Raw genomic sequence first — 11,960 nt, 5'->3', positions numbered from 1 at the left:
ATCTTGCCCGAGTTATTCACGGGAACAGTTATTGCAAACTGTACGCAATTTGCAAAGTGTGTGAAAATTAGATCATTTATATTAGTTTGTTAGTGAATGTTTTTTTTTTTTTACACATTAACCGAAAGGATAATACATGCACAAGTTATAAGTGCAGCTTTTGTTATCTTTCAAGTTGCAAGACTGATCGAAAGATGCAAAAACAGTATTTCCGTTAACTAAAGCATTTTTTTTTTTACACCACTGATTAGGTGCTGGATTAACCGAAAGCAGTGCCATTCAGGTGCCATAACTGACATTTGACGCTCTTGACTACAGGATGAAAAAGCTTTTCATTTCTGCTTGAATCCTTTTTCTCAATACATGTGAGATACACTTCTTTCATGTTACAAATACATTCACTTGCTGCAGTGGCTCATTGGCTTTGGCATTTAGCTGCTGATCCTAAGGTCGCAGGTTCAACTGCGATGGCAGCAGCTATATTTCGGTGGAGGCGAAATACAAAAACACCTGTGTGATCTCATTGCAAATTAAGAACCCCAGGTGGTCTTTGTCTTTACGTAGCGCTCATGAATGGGTGGGGTACATCGCTACACTTGTCAAAAGTACATGCAAAACTGTGCAACGCTATAACGGTTGCACTGTCGGGAGTATTGTGCCGTTGTTGAAATTATTATATTTTGAAAGCAGTTGCTGGTGTTGGTGTTTCCAGGTGCAGTGTCCTCGGGACAGTGGCATGGCTTGGCACAAGTGCGGTGCATGTGGGAAACGCTTCGCTTTTCTCAAGAGCTTGGAGGAGCATCAGCGCACACACTCAGCAGGCAGCCCTCCCCCTGCATCCTTTGAATGTGAGCTTTGTGCTCTAAAGTTCAGCCTGCTCTCAGAGTACCGATCCCACACAACCCAGCATCACTCTGGCCAAGCATCGCCAGATGGCTTTGCGGATGAAGATCGATCATATGTTCTTGATGAGGAGGACACCGATGGTCAATACTCTGAAACACCACTCAAGGGCTTTGAATGTCAGGGATGTAGCAAGAAATTCGCAACAGCAATTTCACGTGAGCGGCATTATCAACGCAAGCATGCCGCCACACCATGTTCCCAGGAACGACGCCGGTACCACATAAAGGACTACAAGGTTGGCCGTAGCCTTGTCATTGCGCGAACAGTGCGGTAGCATGGTTTGTTTACCCTTCATTGTCTGTACTGTTGCCATAATTCAAACAGATATGTTCCAGCTGTATTGCAGAAAGAGAGGGTGAAGATGATCTGGACACTTGAGAAGCTCAATTGTGGGTACACCCTTCTATTAAAGCCTGCTTGTTACAGACGCGAGCATCCATGATTGGGGAAGGCTTTCCCTTTTGATAACTGAAGAGCCATATTTTATGAGCCTTGTAGGATGTGCACACCGAGGCACACAGGCTGCTTTGTGCAGTGGTGGAGCAGTTTATGGGTTGTGCTGTGGGGCATCTGTTGCGTTCATATCGCTTCAAAGCACTTGACAGTGAGCAGAACTGCTGTCCTCGCTTCCTCTCAGCTCGGACTTGCACCAGCATCACAGGGGACTGAGGCATGGACTAGCAACTGAGGCAACTTGTGCACTTCTGACAAAAGAGTAAATCGCAACCACACTGCAGCTACTTTAAAATTTTGCATGACATGGTATTACTGCACAGCTCATCATTGCTCCTTCTTTGCATTCAAGTATGCATTGCTGCATGCATCACCTTTGTAATTGTATCAAATCTTTAAAGTGTGCAGATTTCAATAAGTTTGTCATGGTGGTAAAAGTTGACTGTCGGGATTGGATGCATTAAGAATGAATGGGTAGTGCCTTGTTTTCTGTTTTTCTGTGTGCTTGTTTACAGCTGCAATTGCTTTATTCATCTGTTGCTCTGATACTTTGTGCCTGTCAAAATCTGAAGGCATCTTTTTCACTCCTGTTTTATCTTCATCTGAGGGCATCAAAAAGAGAGCGATCAGGCTATGAGCAGCTGGCTGCACCATTATAGTGAACAAATATTCATTGTCATCAAAGCTTTAATTGTGAACTGTCATTAAATTAATGTACTTTACAAAGCTGTCTCTATTATGCACCTTTAAGTAAATATAGCACAGGGACATCAAGGAGGAGGAAGAGAAGTTTTTGTAAGTGCTGGCAGCATCTTAAATCACATGTGGAAAATCCAGCCACTTATTTTGTTCCTGGCATGCAGGCATGGCTAGACTGGGGGAGTATCTTGGACTGTAGTTCACAGTACTGCAAACAGTCATGACTGTTGCAGTGTTCACCTTTGTTAGCAAACTCGAGAGGCATAGGGTGTGTGCAACGGAAACACCGATAAATGCTCATTCGCATGTATTCCTTTTTTTATCAGCTTTCATAGAGAACCAAGAAAAAACTATTAAGGTCCACAAGTTCCAGAAGACTTCCGTTGAATGAAAACTTAGGTTGGCTATATTTTTGGATATGCCATACATTTTGTGAAGTCAAAAATAGCAGAATTAGAAGTTTTGCGAACTGATTAAAAAACTGCTGTTGCTGGTAATGAAATATGAGCATACTGTGTCCTAGCACCACCGACGTGATGCTGCGTATGCTACTCATTACTGCATTTGATCTATCATCATGGTGACATTGAAAGGTTCACAGGCCATACAAGTGAGATGTTAATTTAATATTGTAATTCGCTGTCTTAAATGGCCAACACAGAGGTCACAAAATGAGTCATGCCAAAGTAAAGTGTATTATCAATTTATGGTGCACTGTTTAGCGATGCACAGCTTAAAAAGCTATCTCTTTTTTAGTCTTTCATGGTAGCCTTATCCAGTGTTTTTTGCTTGTTTTGCTTGGCAGTGTTTTTATGGCCTTGTTGGCCCTCACAGTTCTCTGGGATTAGGACATTTCTGGTATCATTATGACCGTGGCAGGAACAAGACAATTACAGGAGGTCATTGAGAGAGTCTTCCTTTTTGAAATAGACGCAAATAAGCTAATGATGAAAATGATATGTCAGACACTTTCATTGAGTAAAACTTGTAAAATATTTCCAAGTCCTTGTAGTCCATTGTGAGTTTGTTTTGAATGGACTCTGCACAGGTGCTTGCATATTAATTCCCATAAATGTGTGCCTCAGCTTTGTATTCTGGAGTTATGTTCTCCTTTAAGCTATGGAGAGCTTTTCAAGAAAACCAGATATCCTAGATTGCTTTCAAAACTCGCAGTACACAGTTTTTAAAAGGGAAGCCAGTTTGTTCTGGTGTAGAAAAAATAAATGGAAGCAACCAGAATCACTGGACTAATTTAAGCCAGTTTTCTTAAGGGCTCTTAAACTGCATCCTTCAAACATAGCTAAAAAAATTCAGGGGGGCACTTTGTTGACCTAAAGTGTGGTGAGGTGAAAGCCTTTAGCGCGGTGTTGCTGCTTGTGTCACTGATGTGTGGTTAAGGTGTTAAGTACACAATTGTTTGTGAATCTTAAATGCTGGAGACACTGGAGGGCGTTTGGGAGGCATCCGTCCGATTCAACGCCTTTCTGCAAACACTCTCCAGCATCCTAGACAAGGAGAACTACATATGCATTGGCAGGAAGTAGCGTAGTCGTTAGCACGCTAGGCTGTGGAACGGAAGGATGGTGATTCGAATCCCATTGTGCACAAAGATTTTTTTTCTTATAGAGTTGAAGAGCATAATGGACGGACGGACGGACACGAGCATGAGCCATTAAAGGCTTTCGCCTTAAAAATGCATTGTTTTTTGGCCCTACTAATACTCAGTGACAGAGTGCCTGCATGCTGTTTGATCTTTAGTATATTTGGTTGTAAGCTAAACAAGCCAAAGGTGATAAGAAACCTTGTAACAGAACCTAGGACAGGCTAGATATGATGTTTAACCCCGTAATACCCTGGCACTGAAAATGTGGGATAGAAGTTCTGAACTTCTAGGAATTTGTTGTTGCTGATCCCCGCATGGCTGATAATTATTACTTAAAATGAAGTATTGAATTAAAAAATAAAAATAAAACCAAGTACTGTGTAATAAACTAAGTAAGGCTACTTAGTGTTACACCCCAAAACTATAAAACTGAATGTGTATACTCAGGCATTAGCATTAAACCAATACCTAAATTCAAAATCTTTCAAGCACATGCTGATGTAGCAGCATGCCTGTTGAAATTTTATAAGTTGGTTTGCCAAAAAGGTCACTTGTTGCAGAGACCGATTGTACAGCATGCCTTCTGTATCTCTCGACTGTTGACAGTTTGAGAAATATGCTTGGAAGTGCAATTTGTGTCATACTGTGAGGATTTGATTTTTCTTTGTGTGCTAAAACAAACCGTTGATGTTAGCACAGAATGTCACAATATGCAGGGAGTTGCAGGGTTAAAAAATGGCACGAGGTGTCATAAGTGTGTCCTATAACAAAGGGAAGGGACAGAAGAAAGGAAGACGGTCTGTTTAGTGGTCCTATATAAGCTCCTGCAGGGAGCAGTGTTGTGCGACCGTTTTGCCCACACCACTTGTAACACTATTCACAGAGTGGCGATCACCTGATACTGCTAACGTCAAATGCTCCAATTCGTTTCGGCTCATACCCTACATATGAGCCGGAGGGGGCCAGCCACTAACATCTTGAGCACATTCTGCTTTGTTGTCCGACTGACGGAGTATGTATAGCCATCGCTGGGAGGAGGAGGGGTGCTTCCAAACTGGCACTTTATTAGTTTAGGCTCAGTCGACTTCGTAGGTACCGCACTGCTGCTTTGCACGCACAGATTTCCCCAAGTATCATGGCTCCTGCCACACGAGAAGTGGCTTTTCCACAGAGATTGGAACATAATGGTGGACCTTCGCGCAACTCTGTTCCTTGCGGGAGCGTATACAGGAGTACTAGGTCTGTTCTGTAGAAAAGAGAGCAAATATAACCTATGGAAGCAATTGTTTACTGTACGGAGTTTCTGCTTTTTGGTGAAATGCCCATGTCGCACCGACACATGCAATTGTGCACGAGTCAATGCAGGTTAAATCAGTGCAGATCAAGTGGAGCTAGATGTTTACATTCAAGCATGTTGGGTTCTGTTCCTGCTCAGCTTAGCCGTTTTGATTATTTGCATTCATGGGCGAAACTGAGACTGCCATTAGCACATTATCTCAGTGGTCACATTCATGGGAGCTAGGCTAAGAGAATGAACAAGAAATAATTATGAGATCATGACAGGCAATATTTTGTGCCTGTGGCACTGAGTTGGCACAGCACCAGGGCAGGAAATGTTACTGAACACTGAATAAGAAGAAAGTAGTTACACACTTTGTACATTACTTGTAGTGCTTGGCAACACTACAATGTGGCATTCGAAAGATGTGCCTGGCTATTTGTAGCATGCAATCAGTAGGTTAGGGCTGCCTTCTTTCCTCTTTGATGTGACATAGAGGCTGAGTTCAGTGATGTGGTTTGAGAAGAAGCACACTGATCGTGTATCGTACAGTGATTGAGAACAGCAGTGAAGGCAAGTCTTGAAAAGGCAGTATTTGGGCTAATTCCCCTTTTCTGAGGGGTGTTTGTGCTGGTGCTTTTCAACTCGTTTTATGCAATGCGTTGCACCATTTTGCTGTCTTTATGGTGTTTCTAATGCCCTTAATGCTTCTAAATGTCTGGCAGCTTGTCGGAAATTATCTTTTGGCTGTAATGCATTGAAAGCTGTGGTAGTTGGAGTGAAACGGGTAGCCATGAAAAATTCTTTCTGCTAATCCTGGGAAAGTCTGCATTTGAAGAAACTGTAAATAGTGTGCATACGCATTTTTATGGGGTAGTGCATGTATGCGTGTGGAGGCTCACTGCACAGACACACCTGAACTACACAATTATTTCAGACGCCACATTGTGCTTGTGGCTCTCCAAACTGAGATACATGAAAACCAGTTTTATTGCACTTTTCACAGTGTGAATGCTGTGGCTGAAAGAACCTGCAAGTAGAAGTTCTGTGTTAGGCTTCTTTCTACCCAGCAGTAAAAGGTGATAAATGAGCTCCACTGTTGTGTGAAGGACATGTGATGCAAAATTTCATTACTTTGTGATACTCTCTCTGGTAATATATTTTATTTGACACTTCCACTACTTTTGATGCTTTTGTACTAATATAACTTAATTAGAACTTCCATTGTTTGTGAGAAAAATACCGTGCTTACGGTTTTTGTTCAACATCAGCTTCATGGTTTGCTTGCAGAAATGTTTAATACTTTTAGAGTGTTCAGAGAAATCATTAATCTCAGTCGCCTTGCAGATGCAGTTAAACCAACCAGCGAAATCCGCATCAGGAAGCATTGAGTAGATAGTTGCTGTTCAATAAGCATTTAGTGATCTCTGTGCATTATGCATTGCCTTAATTTGTGCCTTTTATAGGTCAGAGAAGTAGTGAGTGTCTGAGGGGCTCTGAAGCACATTTACTGGTTCATTACTGCAATTCTCTCAATCTCTTGCTATCCTTTGTAGGTTCTGTTGCTGCGAAATTGCTTCAGTTCATCACAGGAAATAAACTGTTCTTCACTGACTGGTTTTCACATAAGAATGCATAAGGGGAAGCATTTGTGAGTGTGCGTTATGAAAAGCAGTGAAGAAGAGACAACAGGTGCAGCACATGGACACATACGATTGGCCATTGTTTATGTGCATTTTCCATGCTTCCAGGCTTCCTTGTGTGGTTTTTGGAATGGTAGCAGTACCAAAAGGAGAGGAAAGCCTCGAACAAAAGCTGTACCTTTAGCAAAGGATGTTTAGGGGGTCCTTACGGCTGTCAGCTTTCTTCATATTAGCCGGTAATTTTCTCGTGTTTGGACACAAAAGGAAGATGTAAGATGCCAGCCTGCAAAACACTTATTACAATCCATTAGCATCCTGCTGTGTTGAGAGTTGTTTGTCATGCCTCTAAGAAAGATCAGTAAGCATGTGCTCAACACAAAGCACTCCTGCAGGCTTTTGTCGAGAGAGTAAGTCTTAGTAACTACTCTCTGGTTTAGCATCAGTAACTGTGCTTTTAAATCATGCCTCATATACTTAATACCTCATACACAACATTAGGTAGCCACTGTTATGTTTTTGCATCAATGTAGTCTTCAGAAGATTAAGTGTGGCCGCAAATTTACCAACATTTTATGACAGCTGAACAAGCAAAGTTTCACGTGGTAATCCCTCCACGATAAAAGTAAATGTGTGCGGTTAATGCACATGTCTCTAACAATATGGTTATGGACAATCTGGCATGCCTCCAAGGTTTCAAGGTTCAATGAAAAAATAAAAGTTACACCAGCAGGATAGGTTTTCTTTTCTTTTTTTGGCTGCTTGCTAATGTATAAAAACTGTTTAGTGGCAATTTTGTCCTCTAGGGATGATAGAACAAAGTGATGAAATCCTTCTTACAAGACAGTGGTACAGCAGTAGTATCAGATATCTATGCCATTTGAAGCACATGTGCACTTCGCACATGCAGGAGGAGGGTTACAATATGAAATTTGGTCATTCTATTTTATGGAGTTCAGCCTTGTTCTAGAGAAACAGTGTGAGAATAAATGTAACTTTTTAGTCTATTACTATTAAATTCTATTACATTGCAGTCTATTACATTAAATTCATGCAGATGTGTACAGGGTGCACTGTACAATTTGAGGGAAGCACAAAATTATTGTGATGTTGTTTGGTAGTTGCCGTGCACAGGGAGAATTTTTGTGTTTAATTAACTAGCTTTTCAATCCAGAATAGCTAACTAAAGGCACTGGAAATGTTTTACTTGTGAAGCTGTAGAACAAGGGTTTCAAACCATTCTCACCACGCGGGCCACATTTACAAACTTTTTTTTCTCCTGTGGACCAGTAGCCGAACAGGGCAGAGGAGAAAGGGTGGATCCAATAAAAAAGTAAAAATAAAAAGTGAGCAAAAGTGGTCAAGTCTATTCAAATACACAAGAAATCAAACTGAAACCAGGAGCTCTGGTGAAGGCCACTCGTCAATGAAAACTTTTTTTAGTTGTTTTTCTTGTCATATTCAAAGCTTCTAACCCCCATCATGAAAAGCTAGCTGTTGATGTAGGCAGGGACTATGGACGTTAAGAAGTATTTATGGGTATAAATTATCAGAGGGCACCTAATGGACGACCGATGCTAACCCAGAACATGGCTAACTCCTTAGGGCCACTGGGCCACGTTTGAGAGCCCTGCTCTAAAGCATCACAAAAAAATGTGACAGTTTGTGAATGCTGCTATAATCATGGCTTTCTTTATTTCTTTGCACTGGGAACAAAGCTAGCAAGATTGGTGTTCACAGCATGAGTTCACAACACTGAAGTTGGTACTTGCAATGCATGGTAACTATATCATGAATACTACTTATCTTGTCGAGGTTCACGAGTTATTTAAAAAAAATCATCCTGAAGGGAATTCACTCTTTAAGTGACAAGCTAAGGTTCACAATATGTAGCATTTATTAAGAGTTGTTTAAAACAGGTGCTAGATTTTAAAGGAATGCTTTTTTTTTTACAGTGCCTTCAGCTGTTCATACTGGCAAAGTACACTTTCAGGAAGGTGCTTTTTTTTCTAGTTAGAAATTGGGTTTAACTTGACAATGAAAGTCGAAATTGGAAAAAAATGTTACATTTTACCAGAAAATATAGGGCTCTAGGTGTTTTGTACATTTTGTGGCAGGGGCAGATTTATGAGGGGGGGAGGGGTCGCCCTATCCCCCCCCTCCACTGAATAAAAAAATTTGCTTAGGAAAACCATGCTGAACCCCAGTAGAAAAAAAAAGTTGAACAAATAGTTGGTTCAGATGGGACCGCCCACTCCAAGAGTGACCCATAAATGTGCCCTTGCCTTGTGGCTTGTGCATGCTCACTTCATGTCCATAGAGTGCTGCTACGTAATTACGCTAAGTAGCGACTTCTTGCTGTAATCTGCTTTTCACTTCAGTTAACAGACATGCATAGGAACCAGGTGCAGACGAGCCATTATTTACTGCATTATGTTTGCTGACAGTGATGTTCACTATATACCTGTTATGCATTGTTGCACACAGTGCATTGAAATCAACCCATTAAGTTTAATTTTCGATTTTAGATTCTCATGCAGTTATTTTGCACGAGTAAAATATGCACAGTAACCATCTCAACTGTATTGTTTTGCTTGTTTGACTGTGTCTAGTTTTTTGTTGTAAAATCCCTCTCCAGTGGCTCTGCAGCAGTGGAAAATTTAGCGTTCAAACGTTGCATTACCCTGGTGTTAATCCAAGTATGCCTATATTTTCTGCTACAGACGTTTCACCACTTCATTGTATGCAGTCATATGCAGTCGTGTCAGACGTTATGCAAAAGTTTGTACCTTTATTTGGCTTGACAGTGTCTATTCTTCATGTCTTCTAATGAAGCAAAGGGCAATCAAAATGCTACCAGAACTTTCTTCACGCAGAGTTGGCCCCCTTTAAACTGTGACACAATTGGGAAAAAAAAAAAAGGCATTTCTTTTTCTAAAAAATTTTTTTTATTCAGATAAATGTGTCAGTCTAGGCAAGACTAAATTTATTTATATTGCAAGTTTAAGGGATAAACTAACTTGTGCTTGGTGAATGTTCTTGAACAATTTATGTTAACTATTCATATACATATGTACAAATGTTCTTTTAAAAATTGCAAGAAACAAAAAGGGCCAGAAAAGTTTAGTTATACTTGTAGAGGTGCCTTTTGTAGCCCTAGATGCTATTATTGACAATATCAAACTATTTCTGTTTTAGCAATGGAAGCACATTGTAAGTATGTTGTACATATGTAAATATGTAAATAATTCATCCCAATTGTGGTTGTTGCCATACAGCTCACAGGGATTTGACATGTATATAAATTGACACTGACAATAAACTATTGATGATCAATGTTTTGTGTGGAAATTATATTGTAGTGCCCCATGTGTCTCCAACAATATATGTAAAAAATTAATCTTAATTAAACATCTGAGTTAATATTGGAAATCTAATTGAACAATAAACAGTGACATTTGCTAGTTTTTATTGTGCTGTTCTAGCTACCATAATGGACTGATCTGAAAGTTAAGAAAATGGACATAACGGCACTTATAATAGACGGGCCACGTGATCACTCTTCACTGGCAGCTTAGAGCATGAAGATCATGTATTTTGTTAGCTGATGTGTTGATAAATGAGGCTTTTCTCAGTGTTTGCATTCCATGTTCGAGTAAGTTGCATTCTTTTATTGGCTTAAATACAGTAACCCTAGTATTGATGGTTATTATATACAAACTAGACCTGCATATTGCAATCTTTAAAAATGCTGTTCATAATGGACAGTACTGTACTGCACGCTTTCGTGTTGCAGCACAGCATGCATCTCTGGTGCTATTTTCCCTAGCAGCAGCTCTGAACTAATACCTTCCCACACCCAACACTTATGAGCAAGATAAACCTAAAACTCCACACAGCCACTTGAAACACTTATGGAGAGAAAACTAAACACATACCAAGACAATTCACAGTCTACAACTACACTCGAGCAGTGGGAGACTATGATGCTCAGCTCGGACCCCACTGACCAGACAATGATAGTGGATAAGGCCTGGGCTGTAGCAAAGGCCTGCAGTGTCCTCTAGGACCCAACCACAATAACGACTCCCAATAAAAGTTAATTCTCTCTCTCTCTCATTATTCTGTGACTTCATTCATGCCATGTTCAAATGCCTTCGTGGCATAACTGATGTTTAGTCTACAGTTTTGCTACTATGCTGGCTGTTTGTGGCTGCAGTATTTCATACACAAGCCTTGTTGCATGAAGTGCTGTACCCCAAGATGTATTGATGCCGTGTGCTCCATGGCCATAGTTGTGAACCACCTTGGAGGAAAAATCAAGGTCAGGTGAGTCGCTACATGACCAGTCCAGAACTAGCGTGCTTGTGACCACAGTGCAGAGGTAAATGTGCTTCCAATATCGCAAGAGTTTTTCTGGAGTTAAGGAAGCCATTTATCTTTCATTACTATAGACATATTACATATATTATATTGCACTATATTGTATATTATAGCACAGAACTACCTTTGACATATCCTACCCTGTGCATTTAAGTCTGCTGATGCTTTTACTTCTTGAAAGATTCATGCACAGTAAAAAAAATATTCATAAAGCGATACCTTGCACTTGTTTTTGCCGCATCCAAGAACTTCGGCTTCGATTCTTATTGGTTGACGGAAAGGGCGCAGTCCTACCCAGTCTTCGATAACTTTACAGTCCTTAATAATGAAACCACGCAGTACTGTTAGACACAATCTCATTATGGGATATTACCTTAAAAAATTTTTGCTTGGCAAAGGGCAGAATGATGTGAAAAAAGCTCCCAACCATACTGGCTTATACGCTTTTATCACAAGCAATGTACTTGGTCCTTGAAAGACGCCTGTTAGATATTAGTTTGGTTTATTGAGCCTGTATTGAGATGCCAGAATCATTTTCTGGAGGCAGCTTTATCGGCAGTTCTTGTTATCATGCATGTCAAAATTCATACCCAACAAATTATTTAACATTATGTTTTCCTTTGCCTGCTGCATACAAAATTAAAGATTGCAGAAATTTTGGGTGATTTTCTTGAAATTCCTTACATGAGATTGCTGTGACTTCTATCGGGAAGTTGACTAGGTTGATTGAAAACCAAACACGATAAAAAACTAAGGTAAATATTGCTTGGTGTATGCGAGAGCACTAACATTCTTTACCAACACCTTTTAAATATTTGTAATATTAGAGTGAATGCTTGATCACATGCACGGGTTAATGACATCCTAATCGAAATTAAGGGGAAGAAATGGGCTTAGGCAGGGCATGTGATGCGAAGGCAAGACAACCGCTGGTCCTTGAGGGTAACGGAGTGGATGCCAAGAGAAGGCAAGCGTAGCAGGGGTGGCAGAAGGTTAG

The 11,960-nt window shown here is 40.5% G+C and overlaps 1 protein-coding gene across 3 annotated transcripts in view; it reads right to left on the bottom strand.

The window, feature by feature from the left end:
- Positions 1-1,179: 1,179 nt before the first annotated feature.
- Positions 1,180-11,960, bottom strand: part of LOC144113927 (D-aspartate oxidase-like) — a 34,906-nt gene continuing 24,125 nt past the window's right edge. For 2 of the 3 annotated variants that reach the window (XM_077647321.1, XM_077647322.1), the window contains exons 9-10: positions 11,183-11,281; positions 9,519-10,886 (exon numbers count right to left, since the gene is read on the bottom strand). In XM_077647321.1, the coding sequence (XP_077503447.1) occupies positions 10,761-10,886; positions 11,183-11,281 (225 nt within the window). In that variant the 3' untranslated portion in view covers positions 9,519-10,760. Of the gene's footprint in view, positions 9,474-9,518; positions 10,887-11,182; positions 11,282-11,960 lie in introns of those variants that run through there. The other variant, XM_077647324.1, reaches the window with a different exon arrangement.

The sequence above is a fragment of the Amblyomma americanum genome, chromosome 1 (genome assembly GCF_052857255.1).
Source record: "Amblyomma americanum isolate KBUSLIRL-KWMA chromosome 1, ASM5285725v1, whole genome shotgun sequence".
In the NCBI taxonomy this organism is placed as follows: Eukaryota; Metazoa; Arthropoda; class Arachnida; order Ixodida; family Ixodidae; genus Amblyomma; species Amblyomma americanum.
This window is presented reverse-complemented; position numbering and strand designations above follow the sequence as displayed.